At 34.9% G+C, this 21,082-nt stretch overlaps 1 protein-coding gene across 4 annotated transcripts in view; it reads right to left on the bottom strand.

Moving 5' to 3' along the window:
• Positions 1–21,082, bottom strand: part of VPS13B (vacuolar protein sorting 13 homolog B) — a 429,986-nt gene that overhangs the window by 322,067 nt on the left and 86,837 nt on the right. For all 4 annotated transcript variants that reach the window (XM_053960664.1, XM_053960682.1, XM_053960693.1 and 1 more), the window contains exon 17: positions 12,678–12,862. In XM_053960664.1, the coding sequence (XP_053816639.1) occupies positions 12,678–12,862 (185 nt within the window). The remainder of the gene's footprint in view (positions 1–12,677; positions 12,863–21,082) is intronic.

Raw genomic sequence — 21,082 nt, 5'->3', positions numbered from 1 at the left:
CTTGGTGATAAGCTCAAAATCTGCTGGCAAGCTGTGTTTCATTGATAACATATGGGATACTGCAGCATATGAAGAGACAGCAGCATAAAAGCGATCCCACTGGGAAAGTAGCCTGGACACGGAGTACACATCAAAGCAAGTTTTATAAAAAGCTCTCTTGAAAGACAGAAGATCAAGTGCTTAGCACTTTGGTGATCACAACCACCTCATCTAAGCCCAGTGAACGGAACACAGAGTTAACTGATGAAACCAGGAGCTATGAGAGCAATAGCAAGACACAACCATACGAGCTTTCAACAGAACTGCAAATGCTGTTACATCAGTGCCTCAAAGCTTTGCTCTAAAGCTTATGCTCAGTCTAAAATGAATAGACATAAATATCTGTGGATTCCTAATGTCTCTGAAGTGATCTGACTTGTTGGCATAAACAGTATATTTTTAGATACAATTTCATAAGACAGTGCCCAGAATAGTGCAGTTCACCTCTCTGAACTGTATGTTATCTTTGTTGAAACACAATTCCACAGCATTTGAAAAGTTCTTGAATACACACAGGAACTACATTCTTTAAAAGCCAAGAGCGACTCTAAAAGAATCTGCAAAAAGCTTAAGTATAACAGATATCTAACAGGTGTTTTACACTGTATACACTACAATTCTAAACCTGCCAGTCAGACATTTACTGACAGAGCATAGCAAGCACAGCCCTAACTACTTACAACAGCAATATTCATTGTCGAGCACTCATAAACAACTGCATTTAAATCCTGGGAAGCATGAACAGTATGGCTAGTTTAGAAAATAAATACATCAATAAAATAAATCATCCTCCCTCTTCCCATTTCCTTTGCTTGTAACAGACCATACCAGAAGAAACTGCTTTGCTTTTGTACATTTTTGATGCAAAGGAAGTACCCTTCTGTAAGGCAAGGCTGCCACTCCTCTCTGTTCTACAGGGTAAAAATGGACTCATATCTGATCACAAATCACAACAGACTCTTGTGATATCCAAAGTTTCTCTGACAAAACCCCTATTTTACTCTCTAATTCTAGTCATCCTTTGTAAGTGGAGGAGTTTGAAAATTTCCCTTTTATGAAGCAAAAAATTAAACCAAGTTCTTATTTCACTTCTTTTGCTGAACTCACTGTAGATGGATGACTAATTTATTCTTCACAAATCTGAAGGCATTGAAAAGAGCAATTCTGCATCTCAAAATTTAATTGAGGTCTGAGTTTCTGAGATGACACAATCATTCAAGGAGAGGAACAGAATTTAGTGTAGTCCATCAAAAGCCAAAATATCAGAAAACACAAAATAGGAAAGCTGAATGGACCCATCTATCAAACAACAGGCACAACCACATCTGGAGGATGTATTTTTTGCTATCCAAACTGAAACCAAAAGACATCAGATAACTTCTAAGTACAAAGTACTGAGTTCACACAAAATAGGCTGAGACTGAGGCAGCAAAAAATGGATTTTTCCTAAAATATTTTCTTTGAAAAGAACAGCAAAAAGTTAAGGAAAATATTCTGGGAGACAGATGAAAATGAAAATCTTATGGACTCCTTGACTTTCTAAAATAGTTAGGAAAGCTACCAGTTTGAAAACTCTTCTTGATCTTCTTGGCTTGTAGTAAAGCAAGTGATTAATTTATCAGTATTTTTAATAATTTTTATTTTGAAAACTTCCTCCAGTAATTCCAAGTACTAAAATAGCTGGTATTTGGCTACACTGCAAACCTGAGTGTACATCTAGGAGAATGAAAAATTATAACTAATGCAAGAATAAAGCAGTTGACATAACAGAAGTGCTATATCCAGCTGTGGTATGTCACAGAAGCCAGGTAAAACCCAAGCAATCACATGAAGGGAACTCCAAGTCTCATCACAGGTGTAAAGATGGCTGACTTCTATAACATCGGAATTCTTCCATTTCGCTCTGAATCATGCAGTATTCACTTAGCTCAGGAAACAGAAACAGTCTACAATATGATTCCAGTATTGGGACAATTCATTTGAAGAAGTAAATGTGGCTTCTCAACAAGATCATACCCCTTAGAGCAATTAAGCTTTTCTTCTTCCAACAGCAGGTTGGGAAAAAAAAAGTCCTTGACTTCAAATTGGAAAATTTGGATAATTACTGGAATAGTAATAGGAACACCCTTTCCAGAAGTCAAGATGTGAAACATTTCTATAACACTACCCAAGACTTGCATTTCTTTTTAATTTCTGTGTTCTCTAGTCAGTCCCCTGCCTGCAGTAACTGATGGGGGGAAGGGAAAATGCTTACCATAAACCCCAGTTCAGAGAAAGCATCTTTAATGAGAAAAACATTTGAAACTACCATGCAAGAGACAATTTTACCTATCTATACCTACTGTTCAGGTCCCCTGTTGTGTATTAAAGAAGAAAAAAGAAAAAAAAAAAAAAAAAAAAAAAAAAAAAAACAAACAAACAACAACAAGACACAATTGGTTTGATCTTGGTATAGTCATAAAAGAAAGAAACTAAGCTCAGACTAGGGACTTTGCTTATTTAGATGATGTCTAAGTAAAACAAAGGTGTTTCTGGAAATAGTTCTGATTACTTTCCTTGAACAGCCAGCAGCCGTGTTACAAAATATGTATTGCAGAATGTTAAGCAGGTATAAGAGCTCTTATGTCACATAAGACAAAGATCCCAGAATCCAGGAGCTGTGGTTATACAGAGACCTCTGATATATCCTTAGAACCCAAGAGTTTGATTAGTGTTTCACATAGTGTGATACATACCTTTATAATACTACACAATAAGGAATACTTGCCTACAGCAGTACAACACTTCAAAGCAAAATCAAAGCAGCTACATCTGCCATTGTATATATTCCTATTATGCTTCACTCAAACAGAAGGGACATTCACTGGATACCATTAAATAACTCTGTAACAGAACACATTCCCTTTCTATATTAGCACCTTAATAATTACCTTCCAATAGCAAAATCAGAACTGTAAATTGTTAATTTAAGAGTCTTCTTGCTTACTATAGCTTCCTGAGAACCTAATGTTTCACTGGCTTTGTCTCCCTTATCATTACTACCTTTTTATGTTACTGTGTATTTCTACTTTTTGTAGAATATTCCTCCAAAAGAACTGCCTGCCTTTAGAGACATAACACTAAGTGAAATATTAATGGGCAAAAGAGCTCCTATAATTGAAGCTCACTCAGTATTTCCCAGTAAAAATACACTTTCTGTCCTTACCATTACCACGTCACATATAACTTGTACTCATTATATTCTATGACTATGAGGCAGACTAGACACGTAGGAAAAACATTATTCTTGACTGCAAGAAATACAATAATTACTCCTCATACAGTCTGCATTGCTAACAGCTTAACAACTCTCCCAAATTATATATTCCTGGAGAAAAAGGTATTTTTCTTGAATATACATGCAATTAAAAAATGGGATTTGGATCTGTAATCACTAGGTTTAAAATAATTACAAGGTATGTATCCTTTTTAAAGCTTGATTTAATATAATATGAAGTCACATGGGACATCAGACTAAAAATTGCTATTGCAGTACATAATGATTGGTATCTCTATGGCAAGAATACCATTGTATTTATCATCTTACCTTGCCACAAGAACTGAAATACTCTCACAGATGGAAAGTTGTTTTCCATACCATTCACTAGAGTTTATTCCATAAAAGTAACTTTAGAGAATACTAGTATTTTTTAACTCTTAGTATTGTAGACACTAATAAGTTTTAAGCAGCAGTCCAATACTTGGGATCTGTCCCACAATTTTAACTCATTACAACTTTTATTTCATCAAGACTATATATATTACATAAACATACTACTCAGGGTCAGCAGTCAATATTACATATTTGCAAACAGAAACTATGCTTCTACCATGTTCAACAGTTGCTTATTCTTAAACCTATTTACTTTTGATTATGCTTTGGGTTTTTTTTTCCTAAAAACTACTACAATAAACACATTTTTACTAAAGAAGTTTCTCATGGGAATATTTCCGTTTCATCTTTACTATTTTCTCATTTCATTCACATTCCTTAATAATCTACTCCATTAAAAAATGTCTTGATATTTTTTGCCTCATCAAGATGAAAACCTCTAACTAGTCTGCTCCTTTCCAAACTGAAATGTCTCATTCTGAATAAAAAGGGGAAAGATAAGCACTATAAGGCATTCCAAATTCTTTTAAAGTGATTCAAGTTGTTTCAATAAATAAAAATAAGTAAACATAATAAAAAAAATCACCAATGACACCATAAACAGAAAACATTATACCATAATGGCCATCGACTACAATAATTTCTTTGTGCTGTAGCACCTGTATGCATTTTCATCTCCTCCCAGAATATCTCACTACATGAACTACTTCCCCACAAAATAGGATTCATTAATGGGAAGAGGAAAAGGAGAGATATTGACTTTGACAATTTCCACAAATGTCAAACGAGCACAGTGATAGTCTAAGCTGGAATTAATTCATGTCATACATATTTACTAATCAGAAAATAGCATGATTTATTTTGTATGTTCTGATGTATTGAAACTCGGGTTAAATCTAGTTGGCATGAGAATCTGAACAGGAAAAAGATTTCAGAGTCACTATCACAGAGTGTTAAGATTAGTCAGGATTTCTAAGTTGTAGTTTTGCTTTAATGCTTAATTAGGTCAAAAACAGCAGCAACACACTTGACGTATTAGCAGCCTTCCTGTATGTATAAGAAAGTTGTGATGAAGGTTCTAAACAGAGGTGAACAGTAGTAGGATGAAAGACATATATGAAATATGAAAGGTTCTGCCTAGAATGTTTGAAAAGCTTTCTCACCATGAGAACAGTCAAGCAGTGGCACAGGCTGCACAGAAAGACACGGTATTCTTACCCTTGGTGTTTTTCGAGGTCTGACTGGATATAGCCCTAAAGAACTTGGTCTCATCCCATAATTTACTCTGATTTTAGCAAAGATTGAATGGCAGAGACTTCCTGCAGACTCTTCCAACTTGAATTGTCTGACAACCCTATTATTTTTTGCCAGGTACAAAGAAATAGCTTTCTTCTACTCTTCTGAAGAGCAGTATTCAGGAAATGGTGGTGACTGGCATCAATACTTCTACTGCAACAACTCTGCACGAAGCTTTTTCTTAAAAAACACAGATGTCAAGAAAACACTATGGCTGCTTCATTCATGGTTTATTTTTATATCAGCAACCACTGATGGTTTCCAGGTTCACTCTAAATTTGACAGGTTCTCTGGGCTTTTGAACAAAAAAAAAATAACCTTTCCTTCTGTTATCTCTGAAGTTTTCTTTTGTGTGTGCTTCTCAGAAAATTCCCAGTTGCCATTATTCAGCAGACTCAAGACTTAAGTTCTTCCTAGACTTCTTGTTATAACACTGAATTTCAGTAATTTAGGCTCAACATGCTCTATTGTTCTTAGAAGCCACCATCTCAACCTCCCTGTAGAGTTTTTCACCTGATGCAGCTAGAACAAGGCCAAGAGGCAGCCTACCTCTCTGCTAACCAAGCACAAGAACAAGCAATAACATCAAACTAGCAGCTGAACAAACAAAACAGGTGCTCTCAGTCACACTGCTGTTTGTGCAAATAAACTACTGACTCTGGAGTAAGGGTACTATTTATAGGTCTAAGCTTAGGTGTCTTGGTTTTTTGGTAGCACACCAACATACTCAAGAGTTTGCTGTTAAATTTCAACAAAGACACTGAACTGAGCTCTCCTGCAATTCTGAAACAATTCAGCTCAAGAAATTTGTATGCATTTATGCACAGCTATGGATTTCATGCATACATGTATTCCTTTTACAACCCACTGATTTATTTATCTTTTTTCTCCTTCACTGTTCTGTTGACAGTATGTATACATTCACTTTCAACACAAAAGACATTTAAAAAGTCTCATGTGGATTTTGAAGTACATTAGATTCTTTAGCACAACATTACACATCAAAGTTAAGCTTGCATGAATGCCTTAAGTATGCCTACCACCATTCTTTCATTAGAATACTGTATGTTTCAATTTCAAAATTTAGTAGTATATATTAATTAGACCAGAAAAAAATCAAGAGGCAATCATAATTATTGGTTTCAATGCATACTTTCCATGACAGTTCCTCATTTCAGGCCACAACAGAGCCATTGCTTCTGGCAGAGGATTTATTAGATACTCAGCAAGATAAATCTCACTGATTATGTACTGAAATGATAAAATGTCCCCACCTATCTCCTTCCAGTGCAAGTCAGTTCATGACTTAAGAATATCACTGAAAATGTTTACTACAAGAGGAAATAACATCTTATACATGACTAAATTAAGCTCAAAAAAATTAAGCTGAAGAAGAAATGGTTCTTAGGTTGCTTATCCATGCTGTTTTTCCATCTGAAATTAGAGTTGATAATCTACCAGAGTTTCACAGAAATGCACAACATATAAAAATAATACTATTTACACACTGCATTCTGGGCCGACACGAAGGATGAGGACACATGTGGGTAATCACCCGCATGAGACAGTAAACTGCTTATACTGTGCAAGCTTCATATAGCTGTGTCCTGCCACTCCCAAGCAATTAAGAGAATACACTCTTACACTTCTATTTTAGACAGAAATTTCAATTCATACCCCTCCAAATTAATGCAAAATTGTCCATGTTATATAGAACAGAGATGAAATGCCAGTATGTTACAAGGAAGTTAGAGCTGAACAACCTGCATTACTTCTAAACTTTGAAATGTTGGTCTTTGGCTGGCTTTTGTGTTTTGGAGTTCGGTGGCAAGGGAGCAGGCAAGAGGAAAAAAGTAGTTTTAAAACCAGGGGCATTAGAAAGGCAGGTCACTTGTTTAGACTTTTTCCTAAGTGGCTAAAAGAACTATGCAGCAGCTCCACAACCCTTTTTTATATGTACACCTGGGAAGAATACTGAATCCTGTTACTTTCCTCACTGTTACCATGATGTGGTTTAGACCAGATGTTTAAATGTTACAGCATGTACATTTTCTTTTCTTCTTCCAAGGCAAAAGCAAAATAAGAGGAATATTTGACTTCACTCCACAAGAGACCTATTTAATAGTTTGGCGGTTATGTAAGTAAAGGTAGCTTGGCTAAGTCAATGTTGACGACATACAGAACGACATGATCCTAATGAGTTGGAAAATATTGGCTCTCATGAGATTCAACCAGATGCTACTGCGCTGAGAAAGCTACTGTATTATTGAATTTCATTTTTATGAGGTAAAATTTATTATTCAACCATTAAGGTATCCCACATGAAATCTTGCATAAAATAGTTTTACAGTTACTTTCTGGAAAATAGATTTTATTTTAACTTTAAGACATCATTTACATGAGGGATTCAATGCCTATTTGATCACCTTCAGTAGAGAAATGTAAGGTCTGCAAGCAATTTTCCCAAAAATACCAGATTAATGGAACCGAACTGTCAACAAAATAATGAACTACCTGAACAGGACAAGGAAAAAGTGGTAGCAAGTTCCAGTTTTCCAGAGTAAACTAAAGCCATGTGTGACTGTGTATATATTTTCTTGGCAAGCTGAAATGGTTAGAAACAGAGTGCTTCAGGTACTTACTAACAAATAATGGAAAAAATACACAGTAAAATTACTCTATAGGATTAATCATACTCAACCTTTGAAAGATCTTAACTAATGCCCTTTTCCTAATATTTTGGTATTTTGTACACTTACTTTTATTTTTTAAATTGTATATTAATAATTGCAATAATATTGACATCTATACATGCAATAATGTAGAAAACATGATGTATTTCAATTTCATATTTGTTTCCACATTTATAGTGATTGAAATGCAGAATCAGGATGTTTCACAAGCATAAGAAGTCACATTATTTAACTGACATGTAACATGCCATTGTGCTTGTATACCAAAAGGATTACAAAATTAAACCAAAACATAAATTTCCAAAGAGTTTCATGTGGATTGAAGACTGCTTTTGTGCTATTTTTTTTCATTTTAGATGTAATGCATTAAAAAGTTAGTAATGCTTTTTCTTGACCCATGAAAAAGAGCAAAAAGCTGCTTGCAGCTGTTTTCCTTTCTGTTTGTTATGCTGCATTTTATCACTTGTATTCCCATCTATTTTAAGTCTTGTATTCTTTTTGTTCCTATATAACTGTTTCAGGCAGTATGCATCAATCTTGTACTTAAATGATAATGCCTATTCATTCAAGTAATAAGTTTAACTGTTTATACTATCTCTCTTTTTTAATCTATCTTGACTTCTAAGAACCCTAAAAAGAACTTTTCCCAACTAGACATTTAAATATATGGATTACAAAAGGTGTAATTGCAATGAAGGGAGTTGAATGCTTTCAGAAGCTTCATTAAAGTCCATATAATTTATAATTAAAAACCTGCTCTTAAGCAGAATTAAATCATCTCAAGCTAAGATATAATATTTAAACATGTTTATAAAAATTTTCTAGAGTAAAAATCATACATCTTTCTTGACATACTCATTTTATCTGTCCTCCACGAGTTCTGAGCTCAGTCCATCACAGTAGTGTATGCATCTTTTACCGGAAGTTTTAAGATAAGAGACCTTACGAATATGTATGACAAATACAAATTGTAAGTAATACAGACACTTCATTTTTAAATTCTGTCAGAAACTAAACACACACAACTTCCTTTTGAGACTTCAATTTTTTTTTTCCAGACAACTTGCCTTTTGGCAAGTTACTTAAAAAATGAATTCTTAGATGATCTAATGAAGATAACAACCTAAAAACAAACTAGGGAATATTGAGTTAAGTGTCTTTCTCCTAGCAGGAAAAGGTTTCTGAAGAACAAGGGGAGGGAAGTAGATGGGGGACAGAAGAGTGTTAATCTTCAAGCAATCTTCCTTTTCTGGTACTCCATTAATCTATTACAAAAAAGAATTTGTAGAGGATAGAGCTCAGAGAGGTTGTTTTGAATCCCTAGACCAACTTCAGCCTCATTTACCTTTGAAAGTAGTTTTGGAGCAGGATAACATTTCTGCTCCAGGTGAAAATTTAGGACAGAACCCCACATACTAGCAATAAAATCTTGTTCCTATGTTTGTGGAAGCACACAGTGCAGAGCTCCCTTTTTAAACTAGATCCATAGAAGGTCTTTGAGCCATTACCTAGCAAACAGGTTCCCAAAGGGGCCTTTATACATTGTGAGCCTCTCCACAGCAGGTGAAAGGGCCAACAATCACGTGTTCTTCCCTAAGGTTCCTCCCACTCCTGCAACTTATGCATCTGTACTTGCCTTCCTATTAATTTTTGGTTTTCTTGACTTCTACTGCTTTTCTACTTTAACTCTTTCTACCTGCTTCTTGTTTTATATTCCTCTGCCACTCTCTTCTCTTTTTATTAGATGATCCTGTTTCTCCTGGTTTTCTTCCTTTCCATTTTTTATTTCTATTTTCCCCTATATTATCTGTTCTTCTCCTATAGAATATCTTAGCCCATATTGTAAGCCCATATTTTAAGTTTCAGTAATGACGTTCTAAAACTGGAAGAGATGGCTGTGTTGGAAAAAGCACATAACCGTGCTTTTAGCACAATGGCTGCTGAAAAAGATCTTGACTGAGAGGTTACAAAGGTTTGTGGTATCACTTTTGAGTTCAAGTGATACTGAACTGATATGTTAAGGAAGCCCAACACTTTCAACAGTATCTGGCATAAAGCCCCAACAAAGACATAAAGAGTTCAGCAACAACTGTTTTATTCCAATAATACCCTTCAATCACACACAAAACCTGGCAATACAGACAAAGGCAGTTGAGAAAGTTGTAAGCTATGTAAACAAATGGCAAACGCATTTGAGACTAGCTATGTATGAGGAGCTACCTAGAGAAGAAAAATTTCAAGTCACAGTATATTGGTGAAACAGATTGGTAGAACAGATCTGGGCAGGTAGCTAAGAAGTAGACTATTTCCATAGGAGGACGCATTTCATTCACAAATCACAAAACAAGCATGACGTTACATTGAGCATCAAGAATGTATAAAATCCTGTGATCTGCCTATAGCAGTCAGATTTTCTGGAAACCTCAGGATAACAGCAGACCATTACAAATAGAAGATAAAATAAATAAGCCCTTTCTTTCTTTTCAGAATAATGTCAAATATAGGGAGGGCTTTTTAATTTACTTTAAAAAGGGAAAAAATCTGGACAGAGACAAAGCTGTTTGTCCTGCTTTTTTTCTAATCAGTTAGAAAGATGGCTTTTAGAAGTTTGAAAATGTAAACAAAGAAGAAAATTTGGGCCACTGTATTCATGAAACACATAGATTACAATTCTTTGAAGCAGTAGAATGTAAGCAATTAATTTCGAGAAAAAGATTCCCTGAGAAGTAGAATAAAGTGAAGGAAAGGGAATCTTTGAGTATATTGTTGCTTTTTCCTGCCAGAACACTACAATTCAATATAAATATAATCAGAAAATGAAAAGGAAGGGCAGTAAATAGCAATTTAAAAACAAGTGTTTATACTTTCATTACTTGTAGTAAATTAATCAAAGAAATATTAATCCACAACATCATGAAGACAGAAACCTATTTTCTTGAAGTATTACTTCTGTGCATAGCCAAAAACCAGTTGTGCTCAGATGGAAAACACAATACCATGGGAAAAAGGCAATCTCTTCCTTGACAGTTTAGGTTACACAAGAAAAGCTCATCTATTCACCCACAAAGATTCTCAGAGACACAGTGGCAGGAGGGGGTGCCCAAATACCTTGCCAGGCTACTGCCAGGCCCAACACATGAGCCATGTAAGGGCACTCTGTACCAGCCTAAAGGAGCATGGGGGCATGCAGTGGCAGGCAGGAGCTCAAAACAAGGACTCCCAAGAAATATTCAGCAGCTTTTGTTTTATGTTGGAGAAACTAAGTTGAATGTAAGTAAGCGTTTAACAGATGTGCCTTGTTTACTGACAAGTTCCTTACTGACTGCATTATCCTCGGAGTTACTTCATTAAAAAAAAAAAAAAAAAAAAAAAGAAAGAAAAATGACCAAAGTTGAAATTTCAACTTCTCTGTGCAAATACAGTCAAGTATTTTTTAGAGGTTTACACACATACCTGTTACTGTTAAAGTATGTGGAAGCTGACCCTAATTACACGGATGACTTTCAACAAGGCATGATACTAAATTTTACACAACAGTATTCAAACGAATGGTAGGAGGCTTACAGAATCAAACAAGCCAAAAATTCAGACAAAAGGATTGACAGCAATCATTTCATAGCCTTGAACACAAAGCTGCCTTCAGTCTAGCTAATGCCAAGCACAACTACAGAAGTGTAAAATTTACCAGGTGAAGCGTTAAGCCATGAACAAGAGAAGATCAAAATAACTGCATTAAATTGTTCATTTACTTTATTTGAAGTACTTAAAATGAGTGCTCCAGATTTCGACTCTGCACAGACACTGTTATCAGAGCTGTTTCACAGTTCATTGCATTGATGGACGGAAACATGCTAAATAATAGGTTAGTTTGAAACTGTGCAAACCCTAAGAGCATTTGAAGCGATCAAACAACTGTATTTTCAGATTTCTTCATGTTGTGGATTGTAAACCTGCTACCTTTACAAGTACCAGGACTCAAAAATAAAATGTGACAATCTCATTCTTAGGTGACCCACACAGATTGAAGGAATAAAGACAAAAATTACTTTCATGAAAGAAGGCACATCCAAGCACTTTAAATATTTATTCTAAGGGTTGCACAAAAATACAACAGTTCTTTTGTAACATTAGATCAACACAGATTTAACTTCAATAAACAGGAGGAGCGAAAAAGAAGAATGGAAAGGATCAAGAAATGCAGGGCTGAAAGACTTCCAGTGGTCTAATCCACCACTCTGTTTCAAATATGATTTTCTGCACTTAAATCATTCTCCTAACACATTCTCCACAACTGGCAATGCTGGATATTCCAAAATATCCGCTATTCTTGATATGGGTTTATTTACAACAAGCAATCAGTACAGCTCTAAATTATTCTAGCCTGCATAGAAATAAAAAGAAAAATATCATTTTCTGGATTACTTGAAAACTCCGGTTTCCTCTGTAAACCGCTCAGAATCCTTAATTTGTTCCCAAAATCTATGGGTGTTTTACAAAAGGATGACAGATAACAACATTCATTATTCATGTAATCATCACCAACACTTGCATATCTTCAGCAATTTTACAACAGTTAAGTAACATTTATTTATGAAATAATGAGAAACATCTGCAGCCCTTCTAAAGAATTCAATGTATGCATTTGATTAATAAAGCCCTTAATAATCCAGTTTCACCTCTGAATGATCCTGAAGTAACAACATTGTACCATATAAGGCAGCAAAAGTGGACGTTTCAGATGAGGGAAGCATGGAAAAATTATCCTGTATGGGAAAATTAAATGCATCCAGAAATTGGTGCCAAGGAGGGAAGCTGGGTGGCTTAGCTTACATCCTGGATTTTAAATACAAGCTATAAATACCCATATACACACAAAAACATTCTCTCTGTTAGGTACTATAAGTAAAAACCTGCATTTAAAGGATATAGCTGTATGGAAGTCACTAGAAGTGCTCTGTACCACAATAAATACTTAACCAAAAGGATCACATATTTACCTGAAGTTTGGAAAACCTCATTCAGTAAAGCCTCATTTACCACCACTGAACTGACATTTCCAACAGGATGACACCAGCTCTGATAAATAGTTTGAAGCAGAAGAGTTTGAGCTCTAGTTGCTTGAATTGTCAAATTAGGGAGCTCAAAAATGCATTCTGTTAGCGGGACATGAGCTCGCTTGGTCCTGTTTAAAATAAAAGAAAAAAGGAAAATCATTATTTTGGCACATAAAAATAACCATTTTAAAACTTAGTCACAGGATATTAGAGTGCAAGCAGTTAGTTTGTAAGGTTGGAACTGTGTGCCTATTAGATTTCTTAGATTAGAGCTGATTCTACTTACTCTGAAACCTAAACAGGAATTGTTACATGATTTAACTTTATATCTCCCTCCAGAATGTGACAGAAAAAAATTATATATTTTTATCTAATTATCCCTTGATTTGAAAATATTAAATAAAAGCAATTCCATGTGCTCCCATCAAGAGCTATTCAAAATTATGCAGATACTAAAAACACCTGGTCAAAAATGGAATGTTCCAGATTTTTTTATTTACAAAACTTACAGTGCATCTCTAAATGACATATGGCTAGTGACCCAAAAAACATACAGACAATATTCATATATCAAAATACAAACAAGCCCACATTCTGTATTTTGCTAACAGAGCTCAGTGAGTGATTCTACTATTTTTCAGTGTCTTATCTTTTAACTGGGGAGGAGCAACAGGAGGAGACAGGCATTTGATAAGGCAAAGTAAAGGACATATTTTTGGGAAATAAATTCCTCTGTGACAATATAATCTACCAACCACAAGAATGATTTACAAAAACTATAGCAAAGTCAGTAATTTACTTTTTCTTCCTAATTTACACACTATCACCTGAAATCAAGAAACAGACTGATTTGCTATGTTCAACAAAAACTATAAAGGCTCTTTAGCCCTCTCAGTTTGGAGACTTTTCCTGTATCATGTTTTTAACATTATGTTTTTAACATTATCATTCTTGCCCTAATCATCTCCCACTCCAGCACTGAAATGCACTTTTTCTGCTATTTAGCATTATTTTCTCTAACGTCCTACATGGCAGGAGGGTTGGAACTAGATGATCTTTAAGGTTGCAACAAATCTTAACCATTCTATGATTCCATGAAATATAATTACTGATCCACATATTAGCTCATTCTCATTCTGGAGAATCTCCTCCATTAGAAAATTATAGGGACAAAAAATTTGTCTGTTTAAAGCCCCTTAAAAATAAATAGTAGGTAAATGTTCCACTGGGAATCAGAGCCTCAAATGAGGCAAAGCTGCTGAAACTGCACACAAAATCCAGTGGCCCTGAAAAATGCATGCTTTACCAAAATGCTCAGGGACTGAAAACGTAAAGACATGCAGACATTCAATCACTGTTCAGATCAGCAAAATCAAAACTTTCCAAGGAACTCTCAGAAGCAGCCATAATACACCACATCTCCTGTCTAGGCCCAAAAGAAAATGCTAGCAGCTGTATGACCTAACATATGTGAGATAGTACTGGCAGTAGGGACTCTGCAGGAGGCTCCATGAATTAAGAAGCAGGCCATTTATGATGCTCAAATTCTAAAACCTTCAGCAGTATGAAATGACACAAAATTCTGAATAAGGAGTAGACTTCTTGAATATTGTACATCTGATGGTGAGAGTGGGCCTTCACCAAGACAACTGTGAAGAGAAAAATACTACATCACTTCTCAGACCCAGGATCACTGTGCTCTAGATGAAGCAGAAGAGTAATAACATATTCTGCTGCTAATACTTTTGGCCCATAAGCTCCAGATGTGACTTATGAAGCATGGTTTGGAAATAAGCATTCTGAACATCTGAAGACATCTCTCAGCCACTGTGTTTGCATGGTGGTATAGCTAAACATAATGTCATCAGTTTGAATTTAGACTTGGCCATACAAGCATTCGCCTCAAGTCCTAAACAGAGATCCTTCCTTTAATTCCTTGTCAATACCAGCAAACAGCTGCTAAGTGAAAACCATCTTCTCTGGACCAAGAGGAATTAAGCTCAGTGTTAGATACCTACAGTAAAAGCAAATATCCACACCTAACACTGTGGTCTAGAACCTTTTAAGGTAAATCTAAAGACAAGCGCACTTGTAGAGATAGCAGATATCCACTCATTCAAGATCTGAGAATTGCAAATTTAATGTCTCTGCAGGTCACTGTTTCTACCCACTGCTTATAAAGGGACGTTACAATCCTTCTCAGCTGTGGATGTCTACACCACATATCCAAGTGTCACATAAAGCCCATCCACAATGCCATTGCTCTTCACTATTTTAATATGAAATTAAAAAGAAAAACTGATTCTTAGGAAAGAAGGTACTCATGAAAGATTTTCAGAAATGGATGTAAATACAGATGAAGGACAAAGAACAAACAAAAACAGATGTTGTAACCTTCTGTAATAGTAATCAGTATTCTTTACAATGAGGTTTTCCAACCTCATAAAGCTTGGAATCAGGATTACCTGTCTCAAAAATGCTGAGAAGGGGGAGGAAACCAGAAACAAGACTGCCTCTGATTTGCAACTCATTTGAAGCTAATGACACAATTATGCTGCCAGTTTCAAATGCCATTTGCAGAAAAAAACATGGATGAAGGAAAAACATTTCATGTTTATATGGAAGAACTCAGGCTTGTTTTTGGTAGTAGAAATTTCTTTCATATGAACACACACCATGCTCCACAACCCCCTGCAAAAAGAGCGGTCTCCTGTTTGACTAAATCCATCCGTCTTTGAAGTCTGAATCTACCTTTAGGTACAGACTTTGTTGCTAGAAAATTCAAAACTTGTTAGAGGCCTTTGAAGAACAGGCTTTGTATTAAGCCTTGTTTGGTTGGTTTTTGTTGATTTTTTTGTGTGTGTGTTTTTGTTGTTGTTGGTTTTTGTTTGTTTTTTGTTTTAATGGGAGTCACAAACACCAAACGGCAAGCTAGAACAAAGAAGTTACATATGACCTTTTTGGGGGAACTTTGCATCTCCCACCTGCCTCATCTGCTGACAGCCAAGTACACACCTTTCTGGAGTACATGACCAGACCCCATTCCAAGCTCAATTCTATCAACTGCAGCACAGTAGGTCACCAAAAGGGTAAGAAGTATCTGTACAAAACTCCTGAAGCTCTTCTTGTTTCAGTTTGAAGTTTAAACACACTGCAAACCTTTCGTGAAAATGCTCTTCTCACAAGAAGTACAAATCATAGAAAAGACTGTATCCAGACACATTTGAATTTAGCTGGTGTAAAAAAAATCCATTTAAAAAAAACATTTTTCTAAACATCAGAAAATTACCTAGTCTGCAAATTAGTACTTTAAGGAGAGATGAAACAAAAACTGAAAATACCAGTATTAAGTCAGGCAAATAGAGACAGATGCTGCCTGGTTTCAAAACAAGACAAAAAAACCACCAGTAAAGAAAAACACTTTGACTCAGACACCCAAAAGGAATGAAAAGCCTGGAACATATTCTGATCATTTCTACCACACAAATGCACATGAGGACACATGATCAGTGGCTTGTGGATACAATTACATAAAACATGTGTCCCATTCCAGCTCCTCAGATACACAAGAAATGCTCTGTGCAAATGTACAGACATATGCCTGTAGCCACTCAAAGAAAAGCCCTGGGTTCTGTGAAAATCACAGGTGGAAACTACAATTCTGAAACCTTTTCCAATTTCATCCCAAGTTAGAATTTGAACTTGTTTTCCTAAAATTTCCTAGAGTTCAAATCCAAGCTCAGTAATCTATCAATTTAAGCAAAATAGGTGTGCATGAGTAAAGGAGTAAAAGGCAAAAAATTAAAAATAAAATCCATTCCTGTGAAACAAAATGGTATACACAATAATTTATTATTTTAAAATTTAATATTAGACAGACAGAATAACCCATTTCTTTTACACAGAACTGGAGTTGGAAAACTAGCTATGCATTTTAGGAAAGCTTTTGCATGCATTACCTGGAAAGAAATGTAATGTATAGCGACATCAGATTGTTTCCTAGTATTCCTTTTTTTTAGCCATGTACTGTAATCCTTTATTATTTATCTCAGTATGGAAGTGCACTGTTACATTTTTCCTCTCCGGTATTTTTTTCCTTTTGTTATCCTTTCACACAGCGTTTTCTGTATTTCCCCCCTTATTTCTGAATACTATTTTGCAGGATTAAAACTAAGTATTTCAGAACAAAGTGTTTAAATATTTCAAAATACGAGTTTCCTAATGTAAATTTGGGAAGTAACCGAGAAGGCAGAAAACATTTTTCAGCAAACTTCAGAATGAACACAACTCGACACTAAGTCCATCTAAACACATTTTTATTAGCAAATCAATGCATTTCAGAGGGACTCTGAAGAGCTGTGACAATCACAGCATACAATATAGCAGTGCAAAAGATTCTGCTTTAAAAGTCTGCCTATTCAACTAATACATATTACAGCTACTGTACTGACCTATGCTACATTCAAAACTTAAAAGTTTCACATAAAATTGTCCCTTAGGAGTAGTAACAGCATATGATTTTTTTTTAACAATATGCAAATTCTACACTTAACTGTACTTTAACAATCCCATAGGAATAAAGTCTTCTGGTCCTTTTCAGATACGTTTGGAGGAATGGGAAGTTGAAAATAAATCCTTTTTTATAGAAAAAAAAATCAAGGCGGGGGAAGCATTGTACCATGTGTGTAGCAAATGTTCCTTAAAGGAAATTTTAACTAGACCCAGCTAGTGATGAAAGTACAATTATAATTCAGGATTTATTATAATAGTTTTGAAACACAAATAATGCATTTAAAAGATCTTAAAATGTAAGTCTGCCACCAACCTGCACCTGTTAATATGGAAAATACATCATTAATAAGGTATTGAGGTATATTTAACCAAGTTTTATGACCCAAGAGATATATTCAAGTAATAAGTGAAAATACAAGTACAAATAATTTTTTTCAGTAAACTAAATCAGATCTGTGGTTCTATACTGTGTCATTGAATTTGCATTAAGCAACTTCATATCAAAACTCTTCACCTGATTAAAAAAGTTGTGGCACATAGTTTGGGTCTAAAAACACTACTTAAACTGCATTTTGGAACTGTAACAACAATAGGAATAATTATTTCTCAAGTCTTTACACTCAAGAGTTAAGATGGAGTTCTGAACATATGTTCATTTAACTGAACAGGTTAAAAAACTACCAATTCAAACACTCTTCTCTAGGGGAAAATAAATCCTAACTAGCAGGATAGGCTACTCATTAAAGCTGAACTTGGACAAGTTCCAGAATAAATTTAAAGAAATATGAACAAGCTAGTCTTGCTGTGTACTGGCATGGAGTGAAAATGAATCTGTCCTAATTAAATGATTTTTAAATACTCTTTGGTTGTAGCCAGTTTGCTGACAAACTGTAATACAGACTTGCTGAAATATTTTAATAAATCTGGCGTACCATTAAAGAAAATAGTTTTCTTTGCTGTTTTTGAACAAAAACATGAATTGGTCTTTATTATACAGCATGCATAGGCATGAATATAACCAATCCATGTAAGTTCACAGGCCCGTTATGAAATATTTTCCGTTTGTAGACTTTAGGAACAGCAACTCATTCTTGTAAAATCAACACCTCAAAGTGATTGAAAGAATATAGTGGTGAACAGCTGGGTCCAGAGGTTTATACAGAGTCCCCAACTGCAAAGCTGGAACCTGCAAAATGTTTGAAAAAATTTGATTTTTGTTATTACTCATATCCTGTACAGTAAAACACGATTAGTTCATTTTTTCCAAAATAACAAAACTGGTAACCTGCTACTAGAACCTAGCAATTGTGCCTTAGAAGAACCTGAATGTAATTTAAATGCCCAAATAATTTCAGTCAGCATTTGCACATCTTTCCTCTTAGGCAACCAGAAAGTGCACGCTGGTTTTATAGGACATGAGCAAAGGCTTCATCTACATACCTACAACAATCTGTATTTCTACTTAATCTGATGTTTGATATCTAATTTTAAAAAATGAAAATTTTGATCCTTTTTAACATTTAAGTAACTACTATTATTATTATTATTATTGTAAAAGAAACAATGTCTAGCTCCTTAATGACAAATATCAAACCTCTAAAGGAAACATGTAGGAAGGGAAATGGAAGTATTACTGTTTGAAATGCCAAAATGAAGTCACTGCTAGTCACAAAAAAAACCCAAACATATCCCATGTCCACATATACTAACACTATTTTCAGTCTTCAGAGAGCAACATACAATTATTCATGCTAGAGGGCCAAGTTAGTTACTATTTAAAAAACCCCAAACAATTAAACTTGCTTTAGAACACTTCATTCCAAAAACACCTCCAAGACTGATGTCTTCAGCTTCTGGTCTTCTACAGACTTCACTAAAGGCTGCCTGGTATCTTACATCATCTCTGACATAGGGGAATTTTCAGCAGCTGCCGCTGCCTTGGCCTCTTATTTGTAGGAAACACTGTTAATCATACAATTTATTGCAAGGGAGAAAACAATGAACTTCAACGCTCACCAATTCTTTCTTTTTTCAATAAATCAAAACATTAACTTGGTATTTCTGAAAATTTTAGATATGGGATTAGAAGAGAAAAATGCCATCATTTTAAAATGGACTTCTGTATAGATTTTTAAACATCACTTCTGCAATATAAGTTGTCAGTGATGAAAACATTTTTCAAAATGTTCAGTCACATGCAAGCTTCAAAAAAAATACCCACAGATTTCCTTGAAACAACTGTGAAAACAAAACAATATAGGGAGAGTATAAACTTTAATATGGCTTAGAAAATGAATAGAGGCTATCCATTCTCAGTTCTCAGTACAGTGTGTGTTTTAATGGAACAATAAAATTCAGCTTTATACAGCACAGCAAAAATGAATGCATATTACAAGAACAAAAATAATGAAATAAAAAAATATTTAAAAGGAAGAAACCTTGAAAAAAAATCCCTTTTAAGCACGGAATGCACAACTCTGGAAGCGTTAAACTTGGATTGTTTTAAAGCGCTAAACTTGGGTTGTTTTTAAAATAATTTTATTCATTTTGTCCCATCTGGTCATTAAAGTTATGATCATTAAAAATTATGATTGCTACATGTAAATAATAATGCTGGTTTGTGACGCAGCAGGAAGTGAGAAAAAGTGACCTGTGCTATGAGACAGCAAGAGAAAAAAGTGTGCAAGAAAAAACAAACACCTGAATGTGAAAGTAGGAAAGTTTTAATTTCCCCCAACATGATTTGAGCCTCACAAAGCATCTGATGAGTTTCAGAAAGCAGGCAAAAATGTTTCAGAAAGCAGGCAAAAAAGCAGTCTATGATCACTTCTAGCTTGGTCATTGCCTACGTGCCTCAAAATGCAACATATCTGAAGTAAAAATTTTTTTATACTAACAAAGTATTTGGGCCTTTCAGTCTTAGACAGAAGATAAACTAGGGTGGCTGTTTAAACCGTAATACAGGAACATCTTAAACCTGCAGCTGCATTAGACAAACATATTTAGGATGTTTAGATCAAATTCAGCTTACTGACTCATCAATGGGACAGATGCTAGGGATTTGAACTGCCATCAAACTGCAAGTGGACGTCAGTCACTAATTGCTATTTCTTTCTTTGCAAAAAACTCTTTTTCTAGGCACTAATTAGTAACTCCAGAAATAATCAAAGTGATATGATATATATTTTAATATATAAAAGAATAAAATTACAAGTTCCCTGCTTGTAATCTCTTGAGGACATAACAAGCAGACCTCAGTCTTCTCTGTGTATTTAAGGTTTTGATGTGTGTAAACCGTATATATTAAACCATATATAAAATTACATCTTTAAAGAACTGCATCTTCAGAACTCCAAGGTATAGAGTGGAGATCTGAAAAAAATGTGAAAAAAATAAACTTTTATTATGGAATGGCCTCAACATGAATTCAGGACTTTTTAAATTACTTACACTTTAAACATCCAGTCTTTCTTTACTGCTGCAAGAAGTTCTAACTTTTTTATTTGGATCTAGGAATCCTCCAGTTGTTGATGGTGGGTGTTAGTGAGAAGAAGGGAAGGGATATGACAGCTGTTTTACATGCCGCAAGATTCAAATATAAAGACCATGAGAAAAATCAGTATTCATTACAGTGGCCAAAAATCAAAATGTATTACAATCAAAAAAAAAAAAAGAGCCAGAAGCAAGTCTGGAAAGAAGCAGAGACATTCAATAGGGAAGCACTGGCTTAATGAAGGTAGTGCAAAGGGAATCAATCATGTGAAAAGCAGAGAACTTTTACACCTACTTTTTAATTGTGCCTTGTATCTTTTCCTGAGAAAGAGATCCTACGAGAA

The sequence above is a fragment of the Vidua chalybeata genome, chromosome 1 (genome assembly GCF_026979565.1).
Source record: "Vidua chalybeata isolate OUT-0048 chromosome 1, bVidCha1 merged haplotype, whole genome shotgun sequence".
NCBI classification, from domain to species: Eukaryota; Metazoa; Chordata; class Aves; order Passeriformes; family Viduidae; genus Vidua; species Vidua chalybeata.
This window is presented reverse-complemented; position numbering and strand designations above follow the sequence as displayed.